Raw genomic sequence first — 18,483 nt, 5'->3', positions numbered from 1 at the left:
CATTGGTGTGATCCCTATACCCCATCTTATCCCATCCTATCTTATTCTTATCGTTCTTTTTTGTAATATATACAATGGTTGAAGTGAGCTTATGTATGTATTTCCCCAGTTTTCAACGCCATACTCTAAGTATGGTAAAATCCAAAAAGTTAAAACATCATTTAGTGTCAAGAGATTCTTTACAATAACAGCTGCAGTGGGGGGTCATGAGCAGGCATCACTTTGTGTTTGCTAGATGAAACCCGCTGAGCAATATGACACTGATTAGTTGTTTAAAATATGGGAAGTGGTTCTGGGTGTCTTCGATAAAATCAAATTACATCAGAATTACTAAAACAAAGTATGTTAGATGTCAGTGTTCAGACTAGTTTGAGAATTAAAGCTAAAATAAATTGTGTTATTTTTAAATGTGTAATTATCCAAAACTGCTATTCAGGCCTAAACAAATTCTTGTGGACCTGATGCTTTAAGTAGCGCTGAGTGGGAAGGCAGAAATGCTGAATTAGTCCCTTGCCAAACACATATCTGATCTTTTTCTACATGTTTTTCTCAGTTTTTCACACGAGTGCTCCCCGTGACCAGTGGATGTGAAGCACCAAGCAAAAACTGTAAACACGTTCATGTGCGACAGCCAGAAAATGAGTGAAACACGTTTTTCCATCCACTATTTTTAGTTCTTTCTGCCGATCACATTCCAGAGAGCGCTACCGTGGGTGATTCAAATCACAGTTATGCTGGCCATATTAATCCCCTGTACAAAACCTGTGGGAGAATGGTATTACATTGGCTCTAGTCTGTTATTCTTAGTTCGTCTCAGTGCAGCACCAAACCACAGCTGAGAAGCATCCAAGCACTAATATTATCTTTCTCCTGTGGATTATAGGGACAAATCTGACCTAAGTGATGAATGCCCTCATGAAAAGTGATGCATTTGCTAAATATGGTATATGGTGCAGTGACTGGCTTGGTAAGAGAGCTGCAAGGGAGAACAGGTGCATGGTGGAGAAAAAAAAGCATCTGGATCACCGGGAGGCAATTTAAATCCATTTTCATGCACAAAGTCTTTCAATATTCATCTCATAGGTCTGTTCAAAACAACCGACCTGAATCCAGCTATGAAACAGAGTATTACTTCATGTCAGTCACTATAATGTTCACTTCGTTGCTTAATCTTTGTTAGGTGTTAAACTGCCTGCCCTCCCTAAGTGATTATAGTTGTTTTTAAATGTAGAAACTGTGGTGCATTTTATATTATTCATCCTATAGAATCTGCATTTTTCTCATTATCAATCATTTTAATTGTAAACTTTTGTCAATCATAAGCAGACATTCTGACCTCTTTTCAACCTTATAATCGGACTGGTTGTCTGTCCCTACCTTCTGACAAGCGCTACAGCAGCATTTCCTGAATTAGTTCCTCTACAAGCGACAGGAGATGTGCCACAGATAACCTGTTAAAAATCACAGTTGAAAAAGAACTAACTGGCTCTTTACGACAATGGAAAAGCAGTGGTAAAGGTTCAGTCAGGTTTAGTCAAAAAACAACCTGGTTAGGTTGAAGGAAACACTGTGGTTTGTGTTAAAAGAAGATTAGATTAGATTCAGTTCAGTTACAATATTAAATGTGGTTGAGGACAGGACGACGGTGATCTGGGTTAAAAGAAACATTACCAAGTACCGGTTTGAAATTGAAATGGGAAACATACAGTGGTCTTTTGTGTTTTCTTAACCATTCATCCACCCCAGCCTTCCTCCTGGGCTCCCGTCTTACAGCCACTCGAGGGCTTTATCCCTTGAACATAAACATGTCGTCTTGTGCCATTTTCTAAAAGACTAATGTTATCTCACACAATAGATGTCATTTAACAATAAAACAGGGGTCACGGTCAGGGCTGCTTGCACAAGTGACCGATGGGCTTGTTTTTTATCCGGCAGTCTCCTTTTTTTGGGTTCTATTTTTATCACGTTATATTGTGGTTTTAATTGTTAATGGCTGGGTCCACCAATCCCCGTGCAGGGTTCAGACTGCCTACCCAGACAGGAAACGTGCATGTATGTAGTCTAGTGTTCCACGTAATCCATGATAATCAGCCTCTGTGTTTACTCTTCACAATCAAATCAGAGCCATTAAAAAAAAAAATCAATCTGCAAAACATGGTGGATTTTATTATGAAATAGTCACAAGAAAAATCTGTTTGTTAAAGACATTAGTACCAACAGCAAAAATGCATCTACAAAAGTAGACAACAGTAATGTTTGGGGTGTTTTGAATTCAGAGTTTGAAATATTGCAAGGTTTAAATAGACAATAATGAGGAGCCATATAGGGATGTAGAAGAGCTGCAAGTGATGAGATAAAGGATGAAATTAAATGCTGAGGAAAATACTTTCAATAGTGAAAAGTTATATTCTGTTTGCGTCTGCAGTGAACACGATCAGGGATGGATCGAGTGAAACTGCTCGTGCCTCTTGGAGGAGCAGTGTGTTCAACCTGTAGTGTCTCTGTTTCTCAGACAAAATGAGCAGCCGACACTGAAACTTGCTGCAGACAGTCGAGGTCACATGACAGTGAAGTAGTGACACATCAGCTGGCTTGAGACTGGAGCTGTGAGGCACCACACACAAACACACACACACGCACTAATGCATAGAGCGACTCAGTCTTTTGGGTGAGGACAGAGGAGCAGTTTGATGGAGAGCAGGGGGGTACGGAGACAGAGAGATGTATATCTGTATGTGGGACCCAGCTGTTACACTTATCTGACAGTTCAACAGGATTAAAGACCACATCTGAAGGCTAGCACACACATCCACAAACACACACAAGGCCTCCTACATTATACATGGCCTTATGAAACATGCATCTGAGTGCGAGTGTGTCACTGTCCTGCTGCCAGAAATGCCTTGAGATTCTGACACAACTCGCGCTCCCACACTTGACAATTCACCACCGTGTATTTGTGTGCTTGAGAGGGTGTGTGTGTTAGAAGGTTTGTCCGTGGCATTCAGGGACTGCCTGTGTGCATGCGTATTGGTGGGTGTATTGCTGTTTTGTAGAGAAATGTTGCAGTGAGCAGTGAATGCTGCTGGTTGGCTGGTCTGTGTGAGTGTGTGTGTGTGTGTGTGTGTGTGTGATTACAGCCTGGCTCAATGGGCCTATTTCTGCAGGGCCAGTGGGAGGGCGTGGCGCCTGTGGCTGGAACTTTTCTCGTGTTTCTAAGGAACTTTTCAAAAGGGCTCAGAAATGTGGCTGCGTGTGAGAGAGAGCGCCCTACGGACCATGATGCCTTTGTCTAGCGGGGAGTGAGAGAGAGAGGGGCACTCAGAGTACACTCAAAAACGATAATCAATGGTCCCTTCTCAGCTCCAAATCGAAAACCTTAACACACACACACACACACACACACACACACACACGATGAAAATCACAATTCTGCCCATACAGTGATGTGAATCACAGCATCAGTGTGTGTGTTCATATAATTACAGCTTCTGCAATCAGGCTAATAACAGTCATGCAACTGTACAGAATGGTGAAGGAGAAATCCAGTGCATCAAAGGCTGAGTTTTGGAGAGGGAAGGTACAAATGCAGGATACTTGAGAGGAGAAAAAAAACAGTGAGGGACGATGGTATGGATGGACCCAGAGGCAGAGGGGCGGAGAACAAGAGGAGTGCTTTTGTCATTGATGCAGAGGAGGAAAATCCAATCAGCCCTGTGTAATTCGATCTGGAATGGAAAGATGCACCTTTACAAGTGTGTGCAGAGGGCACGATGCATATTATTATCACGCCATACTTTTTATTCTGTTCAAACACACACAGAGGAGGTAGGTGAATTGCTGCTTCGGGGGCATTCCGAGCAGCTGACCTTGCCACGCTCTCTTGGCCCCCTCCCATTGGTCGACAGGCTTCGGTGAACTTGCAGCCATTCCTGAGACTTGGAGTGGTTTCCAGCCAATATCAGGGCAGCTAGATAGCCGATTGATTCTTCTTGTATCATAACAGCCTGTGATATCGAACACTGATTATGCAGGTTGTTGTGAGATCCGGAGGCAGAGTAAACTCTAGAAAAGGCGAGAGCAGCATATGGTCTCAGACTGAGTGCTTGTAACCTAATCAGATAGTTATCATGGGATACTGATTAACAAGTCAGCATCGGAGCCAGCAAGAATAAGTAGTAAGGGAAATGAATGGCTCATGTGTTGTGTCAACAGATGTGTGTATAGAGTGCTGTAGGGATGACGTATTTTTTGTAGGGCAATCCGGAAATTAGCATCGCCCTGGATCTCTTGACCAAAAGCCAATGGGATTTTTTCCATAGGCTTTTAGATTATTGCAGAAAGTAAGCTCTGTGACAAACAACGGTTTATGACATTTACATGTTTTGTTCAGCAAGCGAACACCACTTTCATGACTTCTGAGGCCCAAATATCACCAGAAATAAAATAAATAAAATTAATTATACCCTTAGGCTATAAATGAACTACACCAGGGTCTCATGACTTCACCATCACCACCACAACTTTCAACTTGTAATTTGATTTATTGCACTTACCTCTTCTACAGACTCCTTATCCTTTAGCATGATATGATCTAGCTAGTGTTCACTGCTGAGTCAGTTAGCTAGAATAGTTTGCAAGGCTGTAAAGGTGGACTAGTGAGGGGACCAGACTCTAATCATCATCATAATGTCCCAGACAGCCTCTGTGGTCTTATTTAGCCACTTTAGCCTTTTTTAAGACATGCAAAAGCATAAAAAAATCACGAATATGGTATTTCCATCCATCCATCCATCCATTTTCCTCCGCTTATCCGGGACCGGGTCGCGGGGCCAGCAGTCTAAGCAAAGATGCCCAGACTTCCCTCTCTCCAGACACTTCCTCCAGCTCCTCCAGGGAATGCGAGTCTCCAGGCGGTACCTCTCAACCTCCCGCACAAGCTCGGTGAGGTGACATTCCATGTCCTCAGGGCTAGTTTCCGTGTCTAGAGATCGGGTCATTGGGGCCCCTGCCTTCGACTGCTGCCTGATCCACTGTGCACCAGCCCCTTACGAATCCTCCTGCAGGTGGTGGGCCCACGGGAGGGCGTCCCCACGTTGCTCGTTCGGGCTAAGCCCGGCCAGGCCCCGTGGGAAAAGGCCCGGCCACCAGGCGCTCGCATTCGAGCCCCAACCCCGGGCCTGGCTCCAGGGTGGGGCCCCGGTTGCGCCATACCAGGAGATGTCACGGTCCTTGATTTACTTAAACTCCTCCACTTGAGGCAGGAACTCTCCACCAACCTGAAGGAAACAAGCCACCCTTTTCCGACTGAGAACCATGGCCTCGGATTTGGAGGTGCTGATTCTCATCCCAGCCGCTTCACACTTGGCTGCAAACCGCCCCAGTGCACGCTGGAGTCCTGGTTTGATGGGGCCAACAGGACAACATCATCTGCAAAAAGCAGAGACGAGATCCTGTGGTCCCCAACTGGACTCCCTCCGGCCCCTGGCTGTACTTAAAAATTCTGTCCATAAAAATAATGAACAGAACGGGTGACAAAGGGCAGCCCTCCAACATGCACTAGAAACAAGTCTGACTTACTGCCGGCGATGCGAACCAAGCTCCTGCTCCGGTCGTACAGGGACCAGAATATGGTATTTACTGATGCTATTTTATTTCCTAAAACAAAATTTGAGAATGTATTGGCCTTATTTCAGGCATTTAACCAAAAACCCACAGACTTCAGGGTAGGGGAACTGGAAGTGCAAAAATGCTAACTCAGTTCCGGGTTTTAGGACTCTACTACTATTGCACCCTATTTCATGTTTTGCATTGTTATATTTAACATATCCTCACCTTTCATAGTAATAACAGCCAATTAAAGTTAAACATCATTACTGTTTCACAAGTAAAACTGTGGCTGACTTGATAAAAAAAAATAAAATTTACATTTCTTAAAATTTTAGAGCTTCTAAAAAAAAGTTCAGATGAAATCATCTGAGAAGGCAGAATCACTCGTTAATGTGCACCCTGTAATAAGAAGTCTCATATCAGTTAAACATCTTGGGGAATACATTTCTTTCTTTCTGCACAACAGCTATGTGCAGAGACTCAAAGTCTTGTTGTCACAGTGAGGTTACCAGGCTTGGTGCCTAAATGCCTAGAGAGAGAGACAAACCCATAACCTGTACAAACTGATCATATCTGGCAACCCACACTATGGTAGGAGATGCTGCATGGAAGGATTTGTTTAAACTCTGGACAGAGCCGTTTCCTTCTACTTCCAGTTTTATGCTAAGCTAGGCTAACCACAATGCTCTCATTTCACTCTTGGAAAGTCAGCAAATAAGCCTGGTTCACAAAATACTGAACTACCCCTTTAAAAGAGCTACAATTCAAACACAGTGGGATCCACCACCACCTTGTATATTAAACATTGTTAACAAATACATGCACCTGGTAGGTGTAAGCAAACAGGTAATGAGGATTAGTGAGTAAAATGCATTCAGAATTATTCTGCCAATCTTATCTCCCTTCAGCCTCTGCTGAATCACCTCCACTCAAAAATAAATATCACACGCTCCAGGTGAGAGCACGTTCGTTCTTTTCTGACTGTTCCTTATCGGCACAGTAAGAGATAGCGTCACCCGTCAGTAGGCAACATTACTTACAGACTAATTAATTACACGGTGGATTTAAGTAACTAATGGCTTGAGAATGATTGTCTAACACGTAGATTAGCTCCTGAGTGCTTGGTGTAACAACCAGTGATCATTAATTCCCCTGGATGTGTGGGTTCAGTGTAATTAAAGTGTGACTGGAGCTTGCAAAGCGGTCAGTGTCTGTGGAAACCAGAGGAAACGTGTTACTGGAGGACATGGAAATGTATGGCTTATGATATGATCTTGGCCTCACGGCCCTCTTCTCTACTCTGTCAACACGTAATCCAGGTTGTTCTCTCTATTCAATCTGTCTCAGATGCCTTAAGCTCTCTACAGGCCTGCATCAACCACAAGTCTCTCTCTCTGTCTCTCTTGTTGCTGCTACTAGGACATCGATACACCCTGTCCATCTCTCTTTCGTTTTCTCTTTTTCATCCTCGTCAGCTTTTTTGCTCTTTTGTCATCCGACCCACCTAAAGCCAACCCCTCAATCTTCTGAGAAGCTACTCATATCCTTTTGTTTACCACTTTTACATATTAGCAGATTCTCCGCCTCATCTTTCATGTCCACATCTGCAGCATTATCTCCTTCTCTTCAATCTGCTCTTTTTCCTCCCTCTGCTGCACTTTAGCTGCCACCTTGTCCTTTTATAGCACTTTTGTCTGTGATTGCTTCTGACCGTTGCCTTCAAATCTGCTCTCCCTCCTTCTCCACACAACATCGAATCACTTTCAAATCTGTCACCACACCTTTCTGCTTTGTTTGGTAGTTTTGTAGCGTGCAAAGACCGGCCTCTCCCAGGTGTTAAGATGTGACTTGTGTTCCGCTATAGCTAAGCCAAATGCTTCCTTTTACAGTTAGATTTTAGGAACTGAAACTCAATACATTTTTTAAGTATTTTTGCACATTTCATGAGATGTGGGGGTAGAAGAAGGGAAGGATTGTGCAACAATGGTCCCTGGATAGAAATGAATGGGCATACTGCAATCACAGTGTTTGTTAAAACTCTTAACTACATTCCTGAAAATCAATAGTTTTTTGGTACTGGTAGAAATGTGTATGTAGCGCTGAGTATAAAGGGAGAGAGGGACAACTACAAAGGGTTTACAAAAAATGGAAAAACTGGAGAATAGTCAGGATAAATAAACCTGCTTTGTTCAGCAAAACTGCTTTTTTCTTCTTCCTTTCTGTCTTGTAAATTATCTTTTGCAATCAGGCCTGGGAATATAACCTTTGTGTTTTACCTGCAAAGACATGTTTGATACAAAGTTAAAAAAAAGTTAAGAACCAACAGCTGGCATCGATTGTACAGTCAGAATCCTAATCTTGCTTTGTCAGATAATTACTGATTTAACTTATAATTCTGGCAACAACAGACTGTTTATACTGATGAAACAAACAATAGAAAATCAACTATTTTAATAATGAGTTAAGGATAACTCATTTTCTATATTAAGAGTATTCTCAACAATCCCCATACAGAGACTAAAACCAACCTGGATTAGCCTATTCGTCTGCCATAGACCTCCACTGTTTTTCAAAATTCAGTGAAACACATCTCTGCACTGGGTGACACATTTCTTCATTACAAAACACAAGATACACATACAGTATTTGTTAAAAATCTTCCCCCAAAAGCTCCAAACAACCAGAATTTTTACAGTGTCTGAAGCAGCAAGACTCAGCTGCACATGGATGAGATCTCTGTGAAAACACGAGGAGCTGACAGACTGTAAACAAAGCACAGAGATCTCGCGCATGTGCAACTGAGTGATTACTCCAGATGCTGTAAAAATGAAGTTCGTTTGGAGCTTTTGGGAGCGGGTACTGGCTGCGGGAAGGGGTTTGGTTGGACGTCCAGCCCTATCCACAGCCCCTTTCCTTTTTGAACAAATGAAGCAATGGATGTGAAAGGGGCTGGATGTCTAGGCCTGCCTTCCCACGGCATGCAGCCAGAGCTACCTGACTTTTAAGACAACATTTTTAACAAATATTCGGGTCTTGTGCTTTGTAAGGAAGAAACGTGTCACCCAGTGCAGCAGTGTGTTGCCCTGATGTTTGTTTAACAGTTCATTGTTTGTTTTATTTAATTTATATAATTTCAAATGAAACCCATCAGTGACAACTGAGGCGAACCAGAGCTGCAACAATTAGTGGATAAATCTCTGAAGAGAAAATGTATCAGATGGCGACAGTGATGAGATGACAGGAAACCCCCAACGAGAGTCAAGCCAGGGACATTGTGGTTTATGGAGGGTGCCCCAACAGCAGCTGCTTTGTTTACCGATTAATCGTTTAAGTGATTTTTTTTCAAGCAAAAATCTCAAACTGTTGCTTGCCGGCTTCACTGATACTTCTCACAAGCCTTTTTCACTGCAGACATTTTCACTTGCCATATCGGCAAAAGTACAGGTGAAACTCATTTTTTTAATGACAGCTCAGTTACCTCAAGAGTCAGTGAGTCATGACAGTGAGCCTGTGTGCACAATAGTCTGAATTAGCTCATCGAAAATGCTTTGCAGCCAAGTTTGATGTTATCAATTAAACCCGTTCTTCTCCCGTTAGGACATGTTGAAACATCTTCTGTACTACAGTTTATTGTCATCTAAATAGCTTGACTTTGGACCTTTGGTGCTTGTCGTCTATCAACGCCTCCTCCTTCTCCTCCTGCTGTGTCTAATATTTCAGTGTTGTGTGACCTGTCAGTCTGTCATGTGTATCTTTTTCATGTCCTGTCATACAAATGTCCCACTCAGTCTGACAAGGAAAACAATTATCACAGCACACACACACGGCTACATAAACAAACAAACACATAGATTAACACACACACACACACACTCTCAGTGTTAGTCAGTCGTTCAGGCCTGGGCCTCTGCTGGCTAAGATTAGAGCTAATCCACAGTTGGTGGAATTAAAGATTAAGAATGAATCACCTGCTGCTGAAAAAGTGTGTACGTGTGTGTGCATGGAGGCGTTTACAGAAAGGCCCTATGGGAAAGAAACCTGCTGCAATCACCAAGTAATATTGCAGAACCACAACCCTCCCAACCACACACCCACACACACACACACACACACTTTTTCATATACACACACACACACAGCTCATTAGCTTCAGTGGCTTGTTCAAACAGCTTTGAAAGAGCCCTTTAAAGCACCAGGGTTCAAAGGTTTAGCCTACGGGAGAGGTCCACACAAACACACATTTATACTTACACATACACACAGCAGGTTTTAGTGCCTGTATTTAATTGGATCGATGTTTTTCCCTCATGGCTTGCTGATAATTGAGGGGACGTGAGTAACATGTGGGAAGCTTTTTGTTACCAAGTTCCCTTTTATTAAGACAGGCAGACCAGACGAGGAGCTCTGCAGCAGCTGCAGACGAGGAGGAGGAAGGTCTACAGACGGATGTATGAACAGAGGAAAGCCATTGCAGCTACTGTATAAGCTCCTGACCTCGTTCATTCTTCTGGCCCATAGATGGGCTAAATAATTCAAACACACACATATGCTGTCACGTGCCTTTTGCGGACAATATTTATCACTCCCATTCCCACAAGCTGCTGCTCCTTCCTCACCTTCACCATCTCCATCTTCCACACGTAAACACCCCAAAACACACCTATATAAAATCCCCCCTTTGTGCAGCACTCAGGAAGTCCCCTCCTCATATGAATATTAATAAATATTAATTTCCTGTGTCTGTCCTGTAGCCTCATGACCATTTAAGAACAAAAACACACTCAGCCTGTTTAAATTGGCTTACAAACAAGGAGATCTGTCACAGTTTAATGAAACTGTGATGAATTATTAGTGTCAAAAACCCATTTTCTGTAATGAAGACAAAGGAGATAAGACCAAAGTAATGTAAAAAACTCATTAATTTTCTATCTGATGAAAAACGTGCATCCCAATTTGATAATTGTAAATACAAAAGGACAAAATCTCATTATTTTTCAGCTTCAAGTGCTGACCCAAGTATCTCTCTGCAACCAACACCACTCCGTGAAACATGAAAACCATGGTGAAGTACTGTTACAAATGGCTGTATCACTATTCTACAAGCCAATTCAACCTTTCACACATAAAATCTTTTGAAAGACTATAAATGAACTCAGTATTTGATGACTAAATCAAGGCTCCAATGTCCCAAACTCTGAGTGACAAGCGTAAAGAGTAAAGTTGCTGACAACACAACCATCAGACACAAACAGATGGAGAGGGAGATGGAGTGAGTCGAGTGTTGGAGGTCAGATGGAGGCCGGGCTCACAGAGAAGACACTCAGGGTCCAGTGTGAAGGCCAGCCTTATCCTGGCCTGCTCTTATCAGCTGTCTGCCTGGAAATACACAATCCAGCAGTCCCAGTAGACTGCCCTGGGTTACTGCTCTGTATGACCCCACCCATGCTGCCCGTTAACCCAATTACCCCCTCGTAACGGAAACATGCAAGGAAAGGCAGCAGTATTACATGGAAATAAATACACATGTGCATAATACGAGTGAAAAATGATATGTTGGTGGAAGGCATCTGTGATTTTCACTCTGTCAAATACACACACACCCAGGTTTGTTCGTGGGAAGGAGGCGCCCTGTTTCTGGGGTTTTATTTATAGCGAAAGCTGTAACACACAGAGATCCCAGAATGCTTTGTGGTTTGGGGAGATTGCACTGCATTTACACTCTCTAATTTAGAGTCCTGTAATAGCACAAACACACACACATACAAACACACCCACTACTGTAAAGGTTGGATCAGAGCTGCTGTCTATCCTCCGTCTCTTGTTCTTAATTTGCTGTAGTGCAATAGGTGGAAGAGAGGAAGGAGAAAAAAGAAAAGCAAAACAGCAGTGTCAGAAAACAGAGACATGAAAAGCTGTGAATGACAGAAGAGAAGACAAGAAAAAAAAAAACCTCGAGACGAAACAGAATGAAAGAAATAGAAGGGAGGCGATAAAGCTGTGACAGCGGCTGCCATGGTGGTTGTCATGGCGACGGCCGTGGAGAGCAGGTACAGCACAGTCTCCTGGGAATGAGCAGTGCACGCCTCCCTCCCCCACCGTCATTCTCTCGACATCCCTCCATCCTGGATCCATCTCCATCGTTCTGACCCCTCCATACTCCCTATCTTCTTTCCTTCCCTTCCTCCATCACTCCTTCCCTTGCCTCCCACTCCTGGCCCCTTTCCTTCCTTCACTTTTTGTGCTCTTTCAACCACTCTGTGCTCAATCTGCTCACTCTTTTCCCCCCTGCTATAACATCCCCATCTCACCATTATCCTGACTCTTTTTCCATCCTCACCTCCATTTTATTTCCTGCCCTCCCTCCTTCTTTCTAATTATCTTATGGCCTGTACACCTCCTTTTTTCCATTGCTCTCCTCCCCCCTCTTGTCTCTATATTCATCTCCAGAGAATATGTATGTGAGTGTGTCTGCACAGTGCTGCCCAATTACTGCCAAGGAGAGTCAGTGTGTTTAGTATCTACAGGAGCTGTGTTTCTAGCCTGTCCTGACCTACCTAAAACACCTCTAGTGTTTTTCGTCTCCCTCTGACTCACTGAATCAACAAAACGGCTGCACGCAATAATTCACTAGCATTGCGAGTATGTGTGTGTTTCTGAATGGAATGTGTGTAAGATAATCAAGAGTTTAATTTTGCATCGGTGCATCTATGTAAGCAAGAGTCTGCACCTGACTGTTACTAGTTAGGATGAGAGGAGCCAAAGTTTCCAGCTGGATGAGTTCAGGCTATAATGGAATTCTTTTTGAACACGCACCAAGGGGAAGAACAAGTGTTTCATAATGTTGTGGAGTCAAATGATCAACGAAAAACAGGTACTTTCCCAACTGTGACTGGCTGTGTGACCAGAGATGACATAGTTGATAAAGTACAACAATGTGGCACCTCAGCCAGGGTGTAGGTGCTGGTTCACAGTGCGGATCACTATAAAAATATCAGTGCTTCAGCTGCAGAATTTTGGACCATCTGCAGAAGAGCTACGTTAGCTGAGGCAGGAGTTTAATGAATTATAATCATCTAGTGGTGTCGACACAAAAGCGCCATCATTTCTCAGCAGTTCCAAGTCCAATACACATCTGAATTGCCTTTCTTTGCTACCATGAGCTCACAGCAATTATCCATTAGGAGCAACAGTCAATGCTCTGTGGACGTTTTCACCCTGAGTTTCTCCTCTCAGGCCATATGCGGGCTGACCTCTGGAGCTCTAGTCAGCCTGACAGGAAGTGCTGCAGACACTATTTGTGGCTGAAAAACATCACCGTTTTTTTTTTTTGTTGAACTACTATTGTCTTGTCTACAAACATTATCATAATGTGTTAATTGAAAGATTTAAAGTGGTTCATCTATAATGTTTTTTTCTGTTTTGCTTGAAGACACCCAACTCCTAGTCTAGTCTGCACTTCTGAAACTAAACCTACATGTTTGACTGAAAAAAGCATGATTGTACAAGTTTCTTATTATAAACAAATGTACAAAAACTGAGACAAGACAAATGTGACATCCGAGTCTCAGTCCGCTGCAGGGTCTTCTGAGCTCTTGAGGCCAATAATAAGGGGTCCCACCTGATCCTCAGTGAGACTGTATTCTGTACAGGACTGGGCTTTTAGTTTTTACTGAGTGAAACTCCAGTTCTAAATTCTGAGCTTCTGTTGTTCTCCCAGTACAAAGGGAAAATTAAAGGTACTGTGAAAGCAGGTTCCTTTGCTGCTATCAGTCTAATAGTAAACAGGAAATTCCTTTCCTACTGAGCTGAATCAACTTTAAACTTTCTGCATGGGAAAGAAAAACTAACTTCACTCAAATGCAACACATCTGCCAAACCAGTCCTTCCCCGATGTGATAAGAAATTGCTTTCAGATATGGGCAAGCAGCATGTTCACATCTAACACACACACACACACACACACACACACAACCGGAGGAATTCACGGAGAGGAACGTGGGGCAAGATAATGTTCTCACTGATGGCTATCATTATTCTCTCTCTGTGTCCACGCTCACAACCAGACAGCAGCCTTCTGGAAGTGGCTGCGGATATGAACCGTGATCCTTTTCATTTCCTCTATCCACTGGAAGGTGATCCCCACCTGTCCTTTCACACACACCTGAAATACCTCCTCACCCCAGGAGTGATTTCTACCCACCAGCTTGTGTGTGAGGGGACTTTGTCCTCCAGCAGAGTGAGAAGGACCCACTTCCTGTGTCAAATTGCCTCTCACATTCTACACTGTCCCTCAATCCGCCTCGCTCAGGCTATTTTCTCCTCTTTCTTGCTCCTTCTCTCTTTCCTCATCTCTCTATGGGGGACTTTGTCTGCTATCAGAGGCACAAAACACTGATTCATTCCACGAGTTAAACTTGATCCTCAAAAACACAATGCTTTTCCGCCACACACACACACAAACACACTTTTCAAGGAGTGAGGGATGGTGAGAACAAGTTTTTGGCAGTGCAGATTCACTATTTTTGAGCCCACACACAGACAGATGGACAGTCATTGCTTTCATGAGTGCAGATGGATGTGCACATTCACACACACACTTGCTATCTATGGGAAACAACAGATGTCTGTGGGAAAACTGGTGTGTGATGTAAAATATAGTGGCCCGGACATGATGTCACAAGTTCAATAACAGGAAATACCCACAGAGACACGACACTAGGGATCAATCGTCACACAGATACAAGTCACTTGTTTTCAGGCCAAGAGGAATCTAAAGAAAGCTCTTGTCAGCAAATGCATGTGACTGTGTGTGTGTGTGTGTGTGTGTGTGTGTGTTCAGGGCCTGGGTTGCTTGAGGTGAGTCTTGCAATTATTGGACTGATGACGTGTGCCTGTGTTACTTAATCGAGCAACGCCTGCATCCATCTGCGCGATCCTAACACAATATATATTTAAAGATATGTGTGTGTATATGTGTCACACCTGTCTGTCTGTACACTTAAAGACAGATTAAATCAGATGGAGGCCGGGAGTCTTTGGCAAAGATCGCAACCGACTGACCCAGTAATAATCAGCGTGTGTAGTTTTGAAAAGCCCTGACTAATCCTGAGCAGTATCACAGCAGAATCAGCACCCCAAGATGTTGACAACACAAAACTGTGTCCAGGCAAAGAAATAAAAGCAAATGAGTCAACTGCCCCACAGTAAAAAAAAGTCAGGTTCACTGCACATCAGCTAGTTTTAGTAACTTTTTAGTAGCTTGATTATTTAAAAATGATTTGGGAGTTTGCACCACACAAACAGAGTATTCGCTAAGGCGATGGCTGCATTTTTAGATAATACTGTGGTAGATTCTTGGGTCCAAATATGGTTTAATGGGCTTTTTGGTTTATACTGCACTGGCATGGTACAGTATTTCTAATCAAAGCAAGAGGCAATATAGAAACTCCTACATTTAAAAATGTGTTTTATTTTGACTTTACTTGTGCTGCGCTGAATGTTGGACACTAGAAAACTGTTTTCACGTTTATTAAGAAGGAAGGTTTCTTTGGGCTCCTTTGTTCTGAGTTTAAGATGCACGTTGGAGCAGGATGTATGATATCATGTTTGAAAGCCAATTCTGGTCCGATGTGCAACTTACAAAAAGGACTGGGCGAAACACACTCTGAGAAATAGTCTTTACAGTGAAACAGGAAATACCTTGTGTGTAAAAATAGTCTGATATACAGCATGTCTGGAGGGGACCTGGACTGCAACAGGGTATAGACACATTGCACAGACTGGTGGCTGTGAGGAGGGGCCCAACAGCTAATGTCTGACCCAGGTTAATCTGGCCATGAATGATAAAAATAAAAAAGACAAAACATCATGCACTATTATAAAGACTGCTATAAACTCACTCCACTCCGGTGACACACGGGGGATATTTAAACAATGTTTTCTTCTTCATTTTGCTCATTTTTGACGCTAGCTTCCTTTTCTCTCAATGATGAGCTTGCACCTTCCTCTTCCTCCTCATGGGATAAATATGGATTCTAACGGAAGGTGTGGGCGTGCTATGAGGGGCGCGTGAAGCTCTGTGTGGACGGTTCCGGAGAGGAGGTGTGTGGAGAGAGGTGGAGGGGCTCGCGCATTCCTAATCTGCTTCCCTCCTCGCGATTCCCGATGACATCATTCCATCCAAGCAATCGTTCGTGCACCGCATCGCCGTTAACTTCCCCGTTACCCCACCCACTTTTGCCATAAACACAAACTGCCGCACTTGCACGACGGGAGGATGCCCCCCGGTCAGACTCTGGCACCCGGGGGCAAATACCTGCCGATGATACTGGTTGGAGATCCGATATCCAGTCATCTCTTCACCACCACCACCACCACCACACACACACACATCCGACATCGCGACTACCCGGTAATAAAGTCGTTAAAACGCAGTATGACTGGAGCCCCCCAGATTAGGATGTGAGCTGGTGACACAGACACCACATACCGAGGTTCCGCACGAAAACCAGTAATCAAGCTCAATTAGAGATTACCCGCTAATTACCGACACACACATACGAGTAGCCTGCGCGCACAAACACCTCCTGACTTGAGGGACACAGGCCACAATCAACCACGATACTGAAACACAAAGGCTGGAGTGTGTGTGTCTGTGCGTAAAGGCGGGGGGTGGGGTGCACGGGGGTCGCCAGTCTCCCCCAACGGGAGTCACGGACGACCACTAAGGGCTGATATCTAGGTCGAGTGGAGGATTTCCTACCCACTACCGACCATCACTGTCTCAATGATAGCGCACCGCTCGCAAACGCACACGTGCGCGCGCGCACGCGCATGCAACAGAAATTCCCTGGCTCCTGTGTGCACAAGAGCTCCCAGGTTAACAAAGGATATGAGGCTGGTGCTTACCCTGGCGGCGTGAGCAAGCAGTGCCGTGAGCGTCAACAGCCAAGGCAGCTTCATGGTCGAGGTGCGCGGACACAGCCTCCCGGTGCCGCCGCCGCTGCTGCCTTCACGGGGTTTCCAGGAGGTGGGGGAACAAAAGGTGCTGCTGCTGCTGCTTGCTCTCGGTGTCTCGGTAGTCTATCCAACTTCAGAGCGCGCCGTCCGTCCGCGCGACCATCCGCCCTCTTGGTAGGGCTTTTTAATCCAAGGCTTTACGCGCTGTACTACCGGTCCTTCCTTAGGATCTTTTCTCCTTCTTCTCTCTTCCTCTGAGTTTTTGTGCTCAAGACCTGATAGATTACTACCGGGAGACGCCAGAATCCCGTTTCCCTCTCTCTCCTTTTCTCTAAACACCACCACGCTTTCTCTCTCTCTCTCTCTCTCTCTCCTCCCCCTCTTCGTTGAGGGCAGGATGTTCCGTATGGCGACGCTGCTTGGCCGGGAGTCTGGCAAAAGGAAGGGAGTATGTGTAAAGGGGGGGGGGTATGTCCGTGAGCCAGGGCGAGGATGCCCCCTGCAGCTCGCATAGACACCCGCACTCCTTTAAATACGCATGCATACGTAGCTTTGGCCTATATACACACACACACTACACGTGCAGGAGGCAGCTTGGACGCGGCTCTCACCTCAGGGCATTGATGGCTGCTGTGCCTTTGGTTTAACGACACTGTCGGGTTACACACCTTTACCGGTTCGGCCAGTTCAGCTAACACATTGCAACGGTTTAAACTGAGCATGACAGTTATTCTTGACGTTGGAAACATTAACTGGGCAAGAAGACCGTGACTCGTGGTCCACTCATTGTCTAGATCTGTGGATGTTTTCAGGAAGACAAGATGCTGCTGACACATCTCAGAGGATCCACAAAGCAACTGGTCCTCACAGAATCATCCTATTTGTTCATTATTACTTGTAAGTGAATGATATAGCTACAACACTAAACACGATTGGCTGAGATAGTTGCCAATTGTCATCTAAAGCCAGGTGATCTATATATTCAAAATCTTTGATAAGATTCAGACATTTTGTGTGCTGCTGTTTCATAAAACCATTGCCAAGTTAACCCTTTAGTGCCTCTCTGTGACCCCACAGTCTGTAAGAAATTTTGACAAAGGGTCCATTTGTAAGATAGCAGGTGTAAAAATGCAAAGCTAACCTTGAGGTTTTGTAGTCACAGACAGCTATGCTTTTAATCAGATTACCACACAACAACTGCAGGCCCATGTAGACAGGGACCACAGGTAGCCTACCACAGCCTGAGCTCTGGCACAGAACAAGCTTCATCATGTATTCAGGCGGTATTATCTGCTCAGAGGAATCAGAGCCGTGGGATTACAGTCACCGACTTCACACCCAGCCTGACTTGTTTTTCAAAGAAACATCCTGTTTCTGCTGAGGCCCAGCATGTCCCAAAGAAAAGCTAGACAAGCAAGTACATGTTTGTTCTTGCCTTCTTAAAGAAACAATTGGAAGACACCTGTTCAACACAGCAGTGTAGCCTGATAATCTCTTGCTCAAACCTTAGGCTCATCACTCATGCCAGAAGTATAATTATCAGCGCATTAGGCTACTGTGTGCATTTACTTTTGTGGTTTCCTCAAACACCAAGCACTTTCATCTCCGCCTGGTGTGACGGCTTTCACTGTTATAACAGATATTCAGATAACTAGCCCAGGGATAGTTTTAGAGTCCTAGTAAAAACTACCTATCAGAATCCATTATTGAAGCTGTTATTGTAACTGATCGACGCTGCCGGCTGTCGTTAGAGAAGGTCATACCATGTTTAATTAGTCAGGCTTACTAATCAGTCACTTTTATGGAGAAGCATCAGGAGCGAGCTCCCCCGTCCCCTCCGAGTCATGCTGTGTAGGTGTTGTCACCGCAGACACATTCACTTGGTGTCACCGACCCTGAAACACTTTGAATCAG

General features: G+C 44.2%; 1 protein-coding gene across 1 annotated transcript in view; it reads right to left on the bottom strand.

Moving 5' to 3' along the window:
• sdc3 (syndecan 3) overlaps nt 1-17,001 on the bottom strand; it is a 36,821-nt gene extending 19,820 nt beyond the window's left edge. Inside the window, exon 1 of the mRNA XM_020606843.1 lies at nt 16,519-17,001. Coding sequence (XP_020462499.1) covers nt 16,519-16,572 — 54 coding nt within the window. The 5' untranslated portion in view covers nt 16,573-17,001. The remainder of the gene's footprint in view (nt 1-16,518) is intronic.
• Nucleotides 17,002-18,483: the final 1,482 nt, after the last annotated feature.

Source organism: Monopterus albus, unplaced genomic scaffold (assembly GCF_001952655.1).
Source record: "Monopterus albus unplaced genomic scaffold, M_albus_1.0 scaffold82.1, whole genome shotgun sequence".
Taxonomy (NCBI): Eukaryota; Metazoa; Chordata; class Actinopteri; order Synbranchiformes; family Synbranchidae; genus Monopterus; species Monopterus albus.
Note: the sequence above shows the minus strand (reverse complement) of the source record. Positions and strands in the feature narration are given on the sequence as shown.